Genomic DNA, 17,119 nt, shown 5'->3' with positions numbered 1-17,119 from the left:
ATCATGACTTGATTACTGAAGCTAGATGATGGGGACATGAGTATTTGTTACTGTTCTATTTCTGTATTTGTTTGAAATTTTCTAAGCCCAGTCTTTTAAAAGTTTTAAAATACCCATCAATTCTATTCCTAAGTATATACCTACGAGGAATTAAAGTTTACAACCACACAATGATATGTACCCAAATGCTCACAGAAGCTTTATTCATAACAATCAAAACCTGGAAAACCTAGAAATAGTCCAAATGTAAATGTCCATCAATAGGTGAATAGACAAACTCTGGTTCATTCATATAATGGAATACTACTCGGTAATAATATAAATGAACTTCTAAATACATGCAACAACATGGATGCAAACACTGAGTGAATCAAGTCCTATATGAAAGATTACATATTGTGTACTTTCAATTATATGATATTCTAGAACTTGCAAAATCAATCTATAGTTTTAGAAGTCAGGTTAGTGATTCCCTTTGTGGGGCAGTGAGTGGAAAGGAGCACACAAAGATCTTCTGGGAGGGCTGGAAGTGTTCTTTCAATATTTCTCGGTCTATCTAAGTGCTGTTGATGTATCCTCTTTTATATATGAGAGCATGCTCAGTCACTCAGTCAAGTCCAACTTTAGCGAGTCGTAGCCTGCCAGGCTCCTCTGTCCATAGGATTGTCTAGGCAAGAATACTGGAGTGGGTTGCCATTGCCTACTCCAGGGGATCTTCCCAACCCAGGGAATGAACCCGAGTCTTCTGTGTCTCCTGCACTGGCAGGCAGATTCTTTACCACTGAGCCACCTGGGAAGCCCCTTCTTTTCAGTATAAATACTAACAACCATATATCATTAAGCCTGATCCATGTTGTGCACCTCAGCACTTATGCCCTGGCACTGGCCCTGCCCATGGAAGATACCTACACGTGCAGAGCCCAATCCTGGAAGCCTCTCCCGTCAGTGCACCTTCTGGTGCATCTTCAGGTGGACTCTCTGACTGAAGCCCTTCCCACATATAGCACAGGGGTACGGCTTCTCCCCTGTGTGCACCCTCTGGTGCCTCTTGAGGGCTGAGTGATGCCTGAAGTCCCTGCCACAAGCCGCACATCTGTAGGGCCGCTCACCCGTGTGGACTCTCCGGTGGATACCCAGGTCCTTGCTCCAGCTGAAGCATTTCCCACAGGCCTCGCACCGGAATGGCCTCTCTCCCGTGTGAACACGCTGGTGCAGGTAGAGGTTGGCTCTCTGGCTGAAGCCCCGGCCACATGTGTCGCACAGATAGGCCTTGTCTCCTGCATGGCCCTGCTGGTGTCGAGCCAGTGCAGAGCGCGAGGTGAAGCGCCTGTCACATACCTCACAGGCGTGGGGCTTCCTTCCTGTGTGGACACTCTGGTGGATCTGCAGGGCTGCCCTGCGGCTGAAGTCCTTTCCACACTCACGGCAGCTGAAGGGTTTCTCACCTGTGTGGATGCGCTGGTGGATGGAGAGGTTGGAGCTGCGGCTGAAGTCCTTCCCACACACACTGCATCTATAGGGCTTCTCACCTGTGTGCACTCGCCGATGGATGGACAAGTTTGAGCTCCGGCTGAAGTCCTTCCCACATTCCTCACACGTGTGAGGTTTCTTTCCCATGTGCTCCTTCTTGTGCCTTCTCAGAGCAGATCCTGAGTGGAAGACTCCAGAATATTCCATACATCGGTAGGGCTCATCTCCTGGGAGGAGCACAGGAAGGTTAAGGTTCGCTGTCCTTTCACTGAAGGCTTTTCCACACCCGGCATATGGAGAAGGCTTCTCTCCAATATGGGTATGCTGGTGAATTAGAAGGTTTCTGAGCTGGCTGAAGTCTTGGCCATGCTGGGGACAGTTATAGAGTTTTTCTCCTGGAGATACTGGCCAAGACAGGATCCCATCATTCTCATCCCTGACTCCTGGGACAAAGGAAATTAGATGATGAAAGTGAGCAGCGGGGGCTTCCCTGGTGGTCCAGTGCTTAAGAATTAACCCTGCAGTGCAGGGGACATGGGTTTGATCCCTGGTCTGGGAAGATCCCATGTGCTGCAGAACAACTAAGCCCTTGCACCACAACTACTGAGCCCATACTCTAGAGCTGGCAAGCTGCAACTACTGGCTTGCATGCCTAGAGCCTGGGCTCTGCAACAAGAGAAGCAACTGCAGTGAGAAGCTTGTACACCACTACTAGAGAGTAGTCCTCACCTGCCACAACTAGAGAAAGCCAGTGTATAGCAACAAAGATCTCACACAGCCAATAAATAGATAACAAATAAAATATATATATTAAGGGAAAAAAAAAGAAAGTGAGCGGTGGTTTTGTCTAAGGCTGCACGGTGGTCCTGAATACTCTTAGGCAGTAGTGGTCGGGCAAAGAAACTTCACTGAATAAAGAAGTGCTGCCGCTGGTCTCTGTTTTTCTTACTTTACATCTTCCATTTCTGCTTCAAAGGTATGGGGAAGATCATTGAGAACCTTTTCCTTAGTAGTTGATGTTCAGTCACTAAGTTGGGTCCAGCTCTTTGTGACCCCATGACTGGCAGTATGCCAGGCTTCCCTGTCCTTCCACCATCTCCCACAGTTTGCTCAAGGTCATGTACATTGAGCCATCCAACCATTTCATCCTCTATCACCCCCTTCTCCTCTTGCCCTCAATCTTCCCCAGCCTCAGGGGCTTTTCTAATGAGTCAGCTCTTCACATCAGGTGGCCAAAGTATTGGTGCTTCAGCTTCACCATCATCCTTCCCATGAATATTCAGGGTTGATTTCCTTTAGAACTGATTGATCTCCTTGCTGTCCAAGGGACTTTCAAGAGTCTTCTCCAGCACAACCTGAAAGCATCAGTTTTTCAGCGCTCAGCCTTCTTAATCGTCCAACTCTCACATCCATACATGACTACTGGAAAAACCATAGCTTTGACTATAGGGACCTTTGTCAGCAAAGTGATATCTTTGCTTTCTAATACACTGTCTAGGTTTGTCAGAGCTTTTCCTTAGTTAAGGAAACTTAATGTTACTAGAAACACCAAGTCAAATTCCATGAGCTACAAAGGGGTTAATGCTGTCAAAGCACAGTTATCAAAAAGTTAAAAATAGAACTTTCATACAAATATGGAGTGAACATCTGTCAAAAGTATTTGTTGTTAATATATTTATTTATTTGCATCAGGTCTTAGTTACGGCATGTGAACTAGTTGTGGCATGTGGGATCCAGTTCCCCAACCAGGGACTAAACCTGGGCCCCACCCCCCTGCATTGAGAGCACAAAGTCTTAGCCACTGGACCACCAGGGAAGTCTCTGTCAAAAGTTATAATGAGGAACCAATAAGATGGTAAGTTTGGTTCCAAAGGCATTTTGGAGTTTAGGCATTTAATGCTTAAAATATATATATATTTTTTACCTCCAAACAAGTAAATATTTAATATTTTCAATTAAATTATTGGCATTAAGAGTCAAATAATACATATTTTTAAAGCTGTTACCCACCCCTTTGTGGATTCATAGGATTATTAATGGCATTTTCTCCTGGCTGACTGGTACTCACCTGAATAAGAGCTTCTTGGTATTGTTTCTTCCATCCACACAACATCTTCTTGTTCAAAATGGAAAATCATTTCTGGTTCAGATAGCAGATGCCCTGCTTGAGAGAAAAGACATGTTGATTAGGGCAATGTGGTATGGACAAGGACCCTCCCACAAGTCAAATCTTATCTTCTGGTATTCGTAAAAGGTGAACACAACATTGGGAAAGGTGAATAAAACCGTTAGGCATCAAAACCACATTTTATATTTATGTATATTATATATATATATATACATACACACACATATATATACACACATATACATATATACACACACACACACAGAGGCATGCAAACTCAGTGGCTCAGTCATGGCCAACTCTTTGTGACCTCATGGACTGTAACCCACCAGGCTCCTCCCTCCGTGGGATTTTCCCAGGGAGAATATTGGAGCAGGGTGCCATGCCCTTCTCCGGGGATCTTCCTGACCCAGGGATCGAACCTGAGTCTCTTGTGGCTCCTGCACTGGCTGGCGGATTCTTTATCACTGAGCCACCTGGAAATCCCATATATATATATATATACACACACACACATCATATATAAATATATATACACAAAAACATACAAACAAACAAATAAATATATATTTTGCTTCTCAAAACAAAAAATTGTTCTAGGAGTTCCAGGGAACTTCAGTGAAGAGGCCTATCTGTAACTTGTGTGTGTGCTAACTTGCTTCAGTTGTGTTCAACTCTTTGCGACCCTATGGAACCATAGCCCATCAAGCTCCTCTGTCCATGGGATTATGCCCTCCTCCAGGAGATCTTCCCGACCCAGAGATCGAACCTGTATCTCTTACATCTCCTGCATTGGCACGTGGGTTCTTTACCACTAGCGCCACGTGGAAAGCCCTATTAGCAATATACAACAGTAATAATTCTCAATGGGTTGAACACACAGTAATGATTCTGTGCCCAAATTTGATATCCAGGTATCAAACCCAGGTCTCCTGCACTGCAGGCAGATTCTTTATCATCTGAGCCACCAGGGAAGCCCTGTCTTATCTCTTTAGTCTCCTTTAATTTGGATAGGAACTGGCATCTCTCGCGTTCATCTCAGGTATCTTTATGCTTTCTCAAATCTGATACCCACTACCATAAGGGATCAGGAATATGTGGACCGCTAAATGCAAATCCCCTCAGGATTTATTCCATACAACTGAACCAGCAGGAGACCAGGTGGGTTCTGGAAGATGTGATTCTCACCCAAAGAGATGAGATTCCCAAAGTTCTCCAACATCACTTCTCGGTACAGGTGCCTCTGAGAAGGGTCCAGATGCTCCCACTCCTCCTCGGTAAAGTCAACAGCCACATCCTTGAATGTCACTAGCTCCTAAAAGAACAAACATGGTTATCCTCAGGTATACCTATCCCCACAGAGGAATGCAGCTGACAAGCACCAATGAAATCCGACATCTATATGTGGTCTGGGCAGTCTCCAGGATCCTGAATCAGACTCACTTAGGTACACAACCATGTATCTCTGTATTATGTAGAATAGGGGGCCCCAACCTCTGAGATCTAATGCCTGATTATCTGAGGTGGAGCTGATGTAATAATAATAGAAATAAAGTACAATAAATGTAATGTTGCTTGAACCATCTTAAAATCATCCCCCACCCTCACCCCATACCGGTCCATGGAAAAACTGTCTTCCATGAAATGGGTCTCTGGTGCCAAAAAGATTGGGGACTGCTCATATAGAACATGGAAAAGATACAAGAGGCAGATTTAACAAAAAGAAAAAACAAAACTCTTCAGCCCTTAAAGTTTCTCTGGTAAGAAGAGTCAATTTCAACCAGAGTATGTGAAAGGCTATATAATTCCAGAGGTGCTATCCACACAACAAATCTCAATTTTGAGATTTACTCAGGGAAGGGTCCGGAGAAAGAATCTAGGGTAGATTGGGGCCATGAGGGCAGGTACCCTAGAGAAAGCCAGGTACTAGCCTTGTGGGATGGTTAAAATGTGAATAGAGGAAAGTGGGGAATTCCAGCTGGCAAGAAAAAGGAGTGGACAGTCGTGTGAGAAGGAGCAAGTCAAAGATCTAAAATAAGGACTCTGGTTAATGAGAAATGTTATCTAGGAAACCTCCCTTTGATGATTATATACTGACAACATTTATTTTGGACTCCGAATCCCTACTCACACATCCACAGTAGAAAGATATACAAACTCTTGGTACAGTCGCATGAAGGATTAATATTCAGTAGCAGTTCCCAAAGTGTGGTTCAGGGACCCATGAGGATCACCAAGCTCCTATCAGTGGTGTCTGTACAGTTAATATTATTTTCAATAATAATTCTAAGATATTATTGGGCTTATCCACTATCATTCTCTTACAGTTAAAGAGCAGAATTTTTCAGAGGCTACATGATGTACAGTCTTGCAACAAAGAAACTGAGGAAGCAGATATAAGATTACCGCTGTTTTCTATTAAGGCAGACATTAAAGACGTTAGCAAAAATATAAAACATTTCCATTCTTTAAATTTTTTTTTGGTTTGGAAAATAAGGTGTTTTTTAAAAAATGTGATATTAACTATAATGGATTAATTTTTGAATGGATTAATACTTTAAAGTTTTGTTAGTTTGAACTTCTGATCTGGTAATATTGATAACCCACGTAACAAAAGCCACTTCCAAAAAGTGTAAAGGGGTCCTGATACAAAAAAGCTTTGGAAATTACTGCTCTACAAGAAATGAAAATAAACTATATATACATGAAATAACACAGATTAATCTCACAACAAATACTGAGAAAAGACAGGCACAGAAGAGTACTGTATGTATCCAGCTTCTATTTTAAAAGTTCAAAATCATACTACAGTATGAAAAGTCAGAATAGTGGCTATCATTATGGGAAGCAGGGGTTTTTCTCTAGGGAGGGGTTTGTTCAGAGCATAAAATGAAGACACAGAATGGCTATGAGGGGAAATCAAGGATGGTGCAAGGATCAGACAACAGAAGGGTGTCACACCGCAGCAGCCTGGTCTCTGGTCCATTTTTGGCCTAAATGTTAAGCCTGCCAAATAAAGAATAAGGAAAAGAGGATTTGCAAAGGGCTATTAACTCATGAGGTGGGGATGATGGGAGCACACAGGGGCAAGCAGAGTGTCAAGCCAGACTACATGGTCCTTTGCGCAAAGCTGAAGCACTAAAAAACAGGTGATTCTGGGTAAAAAATCCAAAAATCCTTCTTTGAACCACCTTCTTCTTCTCTGAAATAGTTATCTCCTGTATACCATACAGATATATATATATATATATATATATTTTTTTTTTTTTTGGAGAGGTGAGTTGTTTTTTATGTTGTTTCTGTTCACAAATTGTTTCTCATTTAGGTTAAATACCCAGTAAACCAACATGAACCCTAAGTATACCAGTTGATGAGTTTTGAAAAAAGAATACCCCTGTGTAACTCACATACTAATCATGACATAGATTATTTCCATCACTCCAGAAAGTTCCCTTGTGTTGTTTGCTCCTAGTTGATTCCCTGCCCTGACTCCCTGCTCTCAACAACCAATGATCTGCTGTCACTGTAGACTAATCCAGCCTGTTCTAGAATTTCATATAAATGGAACTGATATCGACCAAGATTCTTGGCCTTTCCCAATCAACAGAAAATGACAAGAGGTTAGACAAGAAGTTCAAGCAAGGCCTTATTGGGTTCCTGGCAGCAGCAGAGGAGAATAAAAGCAAGTAAAGTCTTCCCGTGCTCGCTCACTGGCTCCCTCCCGGAGCTGGTTCCTTATACAGGATGAGAGTAGGGGTGTGTCCAGTGGTTGGGCAGGAGGAATGGTTTAGGTGTTCTGTCTACCCGTTTGTTGATGCTGTGTGCAAGGGGCATGTGTAAGACCTGCTTTTGCTCCCAACACTCTCGTTTTGCTCCAAGCTCTTCAGGGCTGGCAGTTGGGGTTTTTTGCCCTTTTTGATCTTTTGTCCAGAATTTGCCCCAACTGTGTATGCACAATTATTGCATTTATTTTTAGTCTCTTATATTTTCTTAGCATTTTGTTGCTCAAGGAGACATCTGTCCAGGTGTAAGCCTTGTGCAGCACTGGAGCAAAGGGACCCAGGTCCCACCCTGTCTCAGAAGCACACAGCACATATCTGGCATATCTTTTATCTTACATTTTATCTGGCATATCTTTCATATCTGGCTTCTCTTTCTCAGCCTAATGCTTTTGATATTTATTCAAGTTGTTACATGTATCAGCGGTTTGTTCTTTTTTTTTTTTTCACCTGAGTAGTTCTTAATTACATGGATTAAGACATTTTGTTTGTCTACTTATCAGTTGAAGGTCATTTCTGGTTTGGGGCTATTATAAACAAAGTTGCTAATAGTCATATACAGTTTTTTAAAAATATATTTTTATTTATTTTTGGCTGTGCTGGGTCTTCATTGTTGCATGTAGGCTCTTGTCTAGTTGCAGTGCGCACACTTCTCATTGTGGAGGCTTCTCTTGTTGCAGAGCACAGGCTCTAGGGCTCATGGGCTTGAGTAGGTGCAATAGTTGCAGTTCCCAGGCTCTAGAGCACAAGCTCAACAGTTGTGGCATACAGCCTTGGTTGCTCCACGGCACGTAGGTTTTTCCCAGACAAGGAGTCGAAGCTGTGTCTCCTGCATTGGCAGGCAGATTCTTTACCACTGAGCCACCAGGGAAGCCCCTAGTCACATACAGATTTTTGTGTGGACATATATTTTCATTTCCTCTGGGTAAATACCATGGGATTTCTGGGTCAATGCTAAGTGTGTGCTTAATTATATAAGAAACTCTAAAACTGTTTTCCAAAGTATATTATACTATTTTACACTCCTACCAGCAATGCTCAGACATTTTGAGAAACTGGAGTAACATATGTCTAGCTCAGAGCCAGCACAATATATGTGTTGTATTGCTCTCCTCCCCTAACACTCCCAAAATGAGGTATGTGGGTGATATTTTCAGGGAGAGAAGGCAGACTCTAATTTACCTGTAATCTGGGCATTTCCTCCTCTTCCTGAAGAAGGACAGAGTCTTCAGAAGGCAGTGCTGGGTAAAAAGAAAAAAGCTGTGAAAAATGAACTTGGCTCACTGAAATAGACCAGTATCTTAGTTACCAAGAAGGGAGAAGGGGGCATGTTATATTCAGTTGGTAACACTGGTTCTCGTTTACCATTACCTGACACACCCTCCCCTAGAAAGAGTTTTCTTCTTTGTACTTTCACAGATAGCCTTTCGACCCTGACACTTTCTCCCCAGCCCCTCAAACACTCACTGAATACCTACTATGTACTTCAGCAGTGATTTAACTCTCACCTTTCTCCTTAGCCTCTGAGGTCATTCCAGCTTCAACGTGGTCCCACATCCTGCCCGCCCTGTTAGGAAGGGAATCCCCGCAGCCCAGTGGCTCTGCTGGTGGAATCTCTCTTCAGCCTCTCCAAGCTCCACCTGGAACATCCAGAGGGAGTTTCAGGAGGTGTTGTCTCCACGAAAGATGGAACTCCTGCATGTGGGGGGCCTCCTGCGGCCTTCATGCTCAGGTAGCTGTTTTGTTCCTGTAGGCAGGAGAGGAGATGTCCCAGCAGCCCAGACTTCAGGCTAGGGCCTGGACATCTCTATTTAAGTGAGGATGCTGTTAATGAACTAAAGTATAGTTAAGGTGATAAACATTTACTAAGCATCCACTGTGTACAAGGCATGCCCCTACTTTGCAGGGGTACCTGACTCTTTCTTAGGACTGTAGCTTCACAGGTTGATCCAGTCACATGGCAGCAAATGCTGCCACCTCCGTGAGACTTCCTGAAAACTTCCCACTGTGGGATGCATGCGTGCATACTCAGTCACTAAGTCATGTCCAACTCTTTGTGTCACTGTGGACTGCAGCCCACCAGATTCTTCTGTCCATGAAATTCTCCAGGCAATAATACTGGAGTGGTTGCCATTTTCTCCCTCAGGGGATCTTTCTGACCCAAGGATCAAACCAGTGTCTCCTGCATCTCCTGCATTGGCAGGCGGATTCTTTACCGCTGCACCACCTGGGAAGCCCCACTTTGGGATGTTAGCTGCTCAGTTGTGTCTGACTTCTCAAAACCCCATGGACTGTAGTCCGCCAGACTCCTCTGTCCATGGGAATTCCCAGATAAAAATACTGGAGCGGGTTTCCCTTTCCTTCTCAGAGGATCTTCCCGACCCAGGGATAGAACCAGGGTTTCCTGCATTGCAGGCAGATTCTTTACCACGTGAGCCACCAGAGAAGCCTTTTGGGATACAGATCTATAATTCTCAAAAGGCAAACTTGTGAAATTCTTGAATTTCTCTTTTTTTTTTTTGTTATCAGATAATAAATGTTTCAAAATCTGAAAACCTTCTCGTTAGAGAAGCTGTGGGAAAATGATCAGTCTTTTATGCTGTTAGAATGTAAGTAGGTACAGTCTTCTGGAGAAGAGCAATTTGACTGTGTCCATCAAATGGAGGGGGGCAGGTAGGGTCAGGAAGCACGGTTATGAAAGTGAACAAGGAAACTTAAGGAGGTGATAAGATATATTGGTCATCTTAACTGACATGATGGTTTCATGCGTGTATTGAAATGTCAAAATATATAAAATTGAACACTTTAAATACATGTAGTTTATCATGTGTCTGCACTCAGAAGGGCTTTGCAGAGATGTAGCCAGGCCTATGACTCACATGTCACGTGTGATACCAAACTCGCAACTGGGATACCTCCACCTTTTACACCCGGAACCGTAACTTCCACTAAGACAAGAAAGGACATACAACTCCCCTTCGGCCCTCACTGGTCAAGAGTGTGGAGAATTCTCTTTTGCAGATAACTGGGGAGGTGATTGAGGGCTTCCCCAATGACTCTGGGTAAAGAATCTTCCTGCAATGCAGGAGACACAGGAGATACAGATTTGATCCTTGGGTTGAGACGATCTCCTGGAGGAGAGCATGGCCAGAGCATTTCCAGTGTTTTTGCCTGAAGAATCCCCTAGACTGAGGAGCGCGGTGGGCTACAGTCCATAGGGCCACAAAGAGTCGGACACAACTGATCGACTAAGCATGCACACACATGGAAGTGACCATAGGTGTGACCTTCCTGGCTTCACTACCCCAGAGGCAAGTACCCAGGGGAACGTCATTTAACTCCAAAGCATCTGGGAGCTTAGAGAAGCTGCTGACCACTTTGAGCTCAGGAGTTTCTCAGATGCAAAGTGGCAGCAAGCCTTTGGCAATCCACAGAGGGCCTGGCTGGAGAAGAGCCCATCCTGGTGTCCAAGACAATCTGCCCATCCCTCTGATAACAGATCCCTAGGCTCACTTATAGAAAAAGCCCACTGAGGGACTTCTCTGGTGGTCCAGTGGCTAAGACTCTGTGCTCTCAATGCAGGCGGCTCAGGTTCGATCCCTGGTCAGAGAACTAGATCCCATATGCCACAACTAAGAGCTCTGATGACGCAACTAAAGATCTCGCATGACACAAGGAAGATCTAAGATCATGTGTGTAGCGACTAAAACCCAGTGCAGGCAAATTAAAATAATTTTTTTTTTAAGACGTGTTAAAAAATAAAAGCCCATTGAGTCAGAGATGAAGGTGATTTCACAGGAGCACCTACAACAAAAGTGAGGATACAAGATTTTGGCCCCACCTCCTCAAAGTCCAAGTTATCTCCAAAATAAGAGACACAAGAACATATTGTCACCATAAACACCAAACCTCACGACGTCCCTGTTGGCTTAGATAGTAAGAATCTGCCAGGAACGCAGGAGACCCAGGTTCAATCCCTCGGTCAGGAAGATCCCCTGCAGAAGAGAATGGCTACCCACTCTCTTCTGGAGGATTCCATGGATAGAGGAACCTAGTGGACTACAGTCCATGGGGTGGCATAAGTCGAACACGACGAGCGACTAACACTTTCTTGACCCCTACTACATCTCAAACCAAGGGGCACTTCCTAACTCCTCTCCACGGCTCCACACATCTAGCTGCCCTCATAAACACCTAAGAACTTACAGCCCCATAAGCTGCCCCTCTGGACTAAGAATGCTGCCTGCCATATCAGTAAACAAAGGATGTTGCGGCCAGCTAGTCAGCAGCCACTGCAGCCAGCCCCAACTGTGCACCCTGACAGGAATCAAGCCGGAGACAGGCACATTTACCCTAGATAGTTAAGGTGTATATCAAAGGAATGACTTTAGGGAACTCAGACTCCTGCACTTCCTCATACAAAGAAAATCGCTTAGTTCATTAACTTTAGCTGTCCGGTTTTTTTCTAATTTTCAGTAATCGTTTCTTGTTCTAACTACCTGGGTTTTCTCACAAAACCCATATAATCCTGGCTCCTCCTTAGCTCTTCAGAGCAGTCCCTCTGAGCCACCTGAGAAAGGCCACCAGATAAAACATAAACTTTTAGGTTGTGCGTTTTTTTCCCAGTCAACACTCTCAAAAGCCCTTCCCCACTGTCCCTTCCCCACCAACCTGGTTGCAAAGCCCCAGCTGCCTCGCCAACCAAAATGCCCAGCATAGGCTGTCTCCCAGATGCAAGGAAACCTGCCCTCCAGCCCCTCAACCCATGGATGCCTGCAGGCCACCAACCTCGGGACCACGTCGTAGCGATTCACCCCTATTTCAATAAAACCAAGATGCTCCCTGCATCGCCCGTCAAACCCCGCGACTCCCGGACCTTCGGTTTTCGCCTTCCCCTTTCGCACGATCCGGGGACCTTCGGCTATTCGCGCTGCATTCAGCCAGTAAAACTGGGGGACTCACCTCTCTAGGCCTGGAGGTCTTGGGCATGGAGGCCGCCACAGGGCCTTCACCAGCCTTCGTTCCACGCAATAAGCCCGATACACCCGCACCGCCGACCCAGAAGGCCCAGACGATGGGGTCTGGGCTCAAGCGGGCGCGGAGGCCTGGCGGCTGGACCACATCTCCCAGAAGCCCCTGCGCAGGCCGGGAGCTCTCCAAGCCCCGCCCCAAGGCGCGATCCCGGAGTGGCGAGGTCAGCGCAGGTGAGCTCCGGTTCTCACGTGGAAACAGCTAGCTTGCGAGGGCTGGGCGTACGAACACAAAACCAGACAAGCGCCTCGTCCTATTGTCTACAAGCAGAAATAACAGAACACCTGTAATTTCTCGATTCAGGCATAACTATGTTTAAGCTTATATGCGTGCAGTGCTGTGTCATTTCAATCGTGCAGGACTCCTTGCGACCCTATGGACTGTAGCTTGCCAGGCTCCTCTGTCCACGGAATTCTCCAGGCAAGAATACCGGAGTGGGTTGCCATGCCCTCCTCCAGGGGATCTTCCCGATCCAGAAATCGAACCCACCTCTCTTGCCTCTCCTGAGTTGGCAGGCGGGTTCTTTACCACTAGGACCAGCCAGGAGGCTCTTAAGCTTATATCCTTTCACATAAATATTTGTCCTCTTTGTTGTTGCTAAGTCCGGACTGACTCTCTGAGACCGCATGAACTGCAGCATGCCAGGCTTCCCTGTCCTTCACTATTTGTCTTCTTAACCTGCTTTTAAAATCATATATATTGAACATTGTGTTATTCCGCAATGTTTTGTAAATTCTACATGCCATCTATGTAATTAATGCATTATCTCACTTTTGTTAGGTTGCTTCAGATTACTAGTATTGCAGCCACCACTGCTTATGTTTGTCTCTGACTCAAAAGCAGGCAACCGGCAGGGAACGGGCAAAGCTTTATAGTGAAAAAAAGGGAAGGCTTCAGGTGTTTTTTGATCGGAGGTCATTGTCCAAGAGAAGCCAGAGGTGGGCCAACTACAAAAAGTGCAACTTTTGTGGTTGGTTTGGAGGTGGTGGTTTGGTTTTCTCTGGTTGGTTCTGAGTTGGAAGCAGAGGCGGAAGATAGAGAAGCTAACAGTTATTGACCAAGTCCTGAGAGTTCTGCACTGATTGCTGCCAAGTTTGTAGTTTGGTTTTCTGGTTTCTGCAGATTTTGTGGGTCAGAGTTCTATCATAATATACAATCTGGCATTGTCTGTTTGTATATCTGTTCTTTCAACTTTAGTGGTTTCAAGCAACAGCAATCATTTATTATCTTTCATGGTTTTTCTGGGTCAGGAATTCAGAAACAGCCTAGCTGGACAGTTCTGGCTCAGACTTTTCTTGATGGCTAAACCTGGAACAGTGTGAAGTTCTAGGAGCAACTGGAAGCTGGCTGGACATCTCTTATTTCATGTAATCTCAAGGGTTTGTCCACGTGATTTTTCTGTGTGGGCTAGTTTGAGCTCCTTAACAGCATGGTGTTAGTGTTAGTCGGTCAGTCGTGCCCGACTCTTTGTGACCCCATGGACTGCAGTCCACCAGGCTCCTCTGTCCATGAGATTTTCCAGGCAAGGATACTGGAGTGGATTGCCATTTCCTTCTCCAAGGGATCTTCCCAGTCCAGGGATTGAACCCGGGTATCCTGCACTGCAGGCAGATTCTTTACCAACTGAGCTACACAGACATCTTACACTGCAGCTCAAAATCCTGAGAAAGATCCAAATGGAAGATGAATCACCTCTTATGGCTAGTCTCAGAATCACAGAGCATCATTTCCCCTGTACTTACAGTTTTAAAAGCCCATCCAGATTCAAAGGGAAAGAACATGCACTCCACTTCCTGATGGGAAAATAACAAGGTCCTGGAAGACCATGTGGAAACAAAAATATAGTTATGGCAATTTTTGGAAAATACAATTTGCCATGAACTGCAAAGAGATCAAAGCAGAGAAAGTAGTTTTAATTTCACTCTGCTATGAAGACTGGATATTTATATTGTTGTTCAGTCTCTAAGGCATGTCTGACTCTTTGCGACCCCATGGACTACAACATGCCAGGCTTCCCTGTCCTTCACTATCTCCCAGAGTTTGCTCAGACTCATGTCCATTGTGTTGATAATGCCATCCAACCATCTCATCCTCTGTTGCCTCCTTCTCCTCCTGCCCTCAATCTTTCCTAGCATCAGGGTCTTTTCCAATGAGTTGGCTCTTCTCATCAGGTGGCCAAAGTATTGGCTCTTCAACATCAGCATCAGTCCTTCCAATGAATATTCAGTTGATTTCCTTTAGGAAAGACTGGTTTGATCTCCTTGCTGTCCAAGGGACTCTCAAGAGTCTTCTCCAGCACCATAATTGGAAAGCATCAATTCTTTGGTGCCCAGCCTTCTTTATGTCACATCTGTACATGACTACTGGAAAAACCATAGCTTTGACTATACAGACCTTTGTCGGCAAAGTTATGTCTCACCTTTTTAATACGCTATCTAGGTTTATCATTGGAGCAGGAAATGGCAACCCACACTACTATTCTTGCCTGGGGAATTCCATGGACAGAGGAGCCTGGCAGGCTACAGTTCATGGGGTCGCAGAGTCAGACACGACTGAGCAACTAACACAAAACACAGGTTTATCATAGCTTGTCTTCCAAAGAGCAAGCTTCTTTCAATTTCATGGCTGCAGTCACTGTCCAGTGATTTTGGAGCCCAAGAAAATAAAATCTGCCACGGTTTCCATTTTGTCCTCATCTATTTGCCATGAAGTGATAGGACCGGATGCCATGATTATAGTTTTTTGAACACTGAGTTTTAAGCTGTATTTTTCACTCTCCTCTCATACCTTCATCAAGAGGATATTTATATTAGTGAGCTGAAATTATCTGTAGTAAGTAGGAGTGATCAAAAAAAAATCATGATCAAATTTTAAGAGGATCAGAGAAGACCTAGCTCCCACTGAGCATGTTTAAGGTGATAATGAGAATGAATTTCCTGGTGGTCCATTGGTTAGGATGCCACGCTGTCAAGAGCTCAGGTTCAGTCCCTAGTAAGGGAACTAATATCCTGCAAGTTGTGTGGTGTGGCCAAAACAAACAAACAAAAAATGACAAGGTAAGACAAAAATGAAGCTGTCTTCCTTTACCCTCCTTGAGTATTAGGTTCAAAGTGATAATAATTGATAAAGATTATTCTGCACAATTAGAGTATTAGGACTGAGACTAACTCAGACTGAGAATTTGTCTCAGTGAAACAAGCAGGACTAACTTAGAGACTTTCTACAGGATCCAATATTACAGACATGGAAAACTCCTAACCCCAAATGCTTTAACTACATACAATAATCTCCTAAACTTAACTTCTTACTCATGTATTTTAGTTAAGTAAACATTTCCCAGATGTGTTCATTTCTCACAAATGTTAATGACAAGTAGGAGGGAAAAGGTTTCATGGTCCAATTACTTTGTGACATGCTAGAATATACAAGTTGAGCTCTGGGGCCTGTTGTGGTGTATTTCTATACTTTTTATTCTACTCCACTGACCTATTTGTCTATCCTTAGACAAATACCAGTCTTTATTGGTTTATCATAGCTCTATAGCAAGTCTTGAAATTAGAAGTTCTCAAATTTGTTCTTTTTCAATACTGATTTTTGTTGTTCTAGGTCTTTGGATTTCTCTATAAATTTTAGAATGCTTTTTATCAATTTAAAATTTAAAAGAGCATTCTGGTACTTTTGACTAGGAGAGTATTGAATCTATAGGTAAATTGGGGGAAATTTTATTAAAGACATTGAATTTTCCAATCCATAGCCATGGTATTGCCATCTATTTAGATCTTTTCTAGGGAATTCTCTGGCAGTCCAGTGGTTAGGACTTTGCACTTTCATTGCCAGGGCCCAGGTTGTCCCTGGTTGGGGAATTAAGATCTCACAAGTTATGCAGCAGGGCCAAAAAAAAAAAAAAAAAACAGATCTTGACTAATTTCCCTTGGCAATGTTTTGCAGTTTTCCATACAAAGATCTTTCATATCTTTTACTAAACTTATTCCTAAGTATGATTTTATCTTTCCCTGGTTTTCTTGCTATCATGGGAACAAACACCTTTCATACCATACATTCAAACTGCAATGAGAGTTGAAATTCTGTGGTTGTTTTAACAACCTCTTTTTCACCTCCCACTACATCCCCGTACTAAATGAGTGTCAATGATTGGATTCATTAGCTGTTTTAAAGACTCTTCAAAAGAGAAGTAGACAGGGTATAAATGAATGAACACAATGATATTCCAGCAGGTCAGACAACTCTTGTTTATTTATAAAATATATCCCATTCTGTCAAATACTGATAAGAAAGGTACAACTAGAAGACACTGAGGATTGATAATATATTTTCACTTATAATATTTTAGTTATTTAAATTCTAGAAATTCCATGTGAATTGTCTTGTGTTGTATTCCAAGAACACCTCGCTATCCAAGTCTATTAGGTTTCCAAGTTCAAATACTAAGGGACACTGTATTAACTAAATTGATTTGATTTCCAAGTTTCAAACAGTGAGTAGCAAGTTTAAATAAAGATTTTTTAGAAATGTTCCAAAATTCAGATTGTGACAAGTATTTATTTCCTTTCAATAGATTACTAGATTTAGCTTGCTAATTTTTAACATTGCATATTTTCATAACTGATTCTGGGCATATTATCTTTTTGTGTCCTTCCAGCAAGTTTTATCATCAGGGTTATGACAGATTCATAAAATCAGATAACTTGCT

The 17,119-nt window shown here is 43.5% G+C and overlaps 1 protein-coding gene across 1 annotated transcript in view; it reads right to left on the bottom strand.

Annotated features, from left to right (window-relative positions):
- Nucleotides 1–837: 837 nt before the first annotated feature.
- Nucleotides 838–17,119, bottom strand: part of LOC128063939 (uncharacterized) — a 357,926-nt gene continuing 341,644 nt past the window's right edge. The window contains 1 exon segment of the mRNA XM_052656769.1: nucleotides 838–1,615. Coding sequence (XP_052512729.1) covers nucleotides 838–1,615 — 778 coding nt within the window.

Source organism: Budorcas taxicolor, chromosome 18 (genome assembly GCF_023091745.1).
Source record: "Budorcas taxicolor isolate Tak-1 chromosome 18, Takin1.1, whole genome shotgun sequence".
In the NCBI taxonomy this organism is placed as follows: domain Eukaryota; kingdom Metazoa; phylum Chordata; class Mammalia; order Artiodactyla; family Bovidae; genus Budorcas; species Budorcas taxicolor.
Note: the sequence above shows the minus strand (reverse complement) of the source record. Positions and strands in the feature narration are given on the sequence as shown.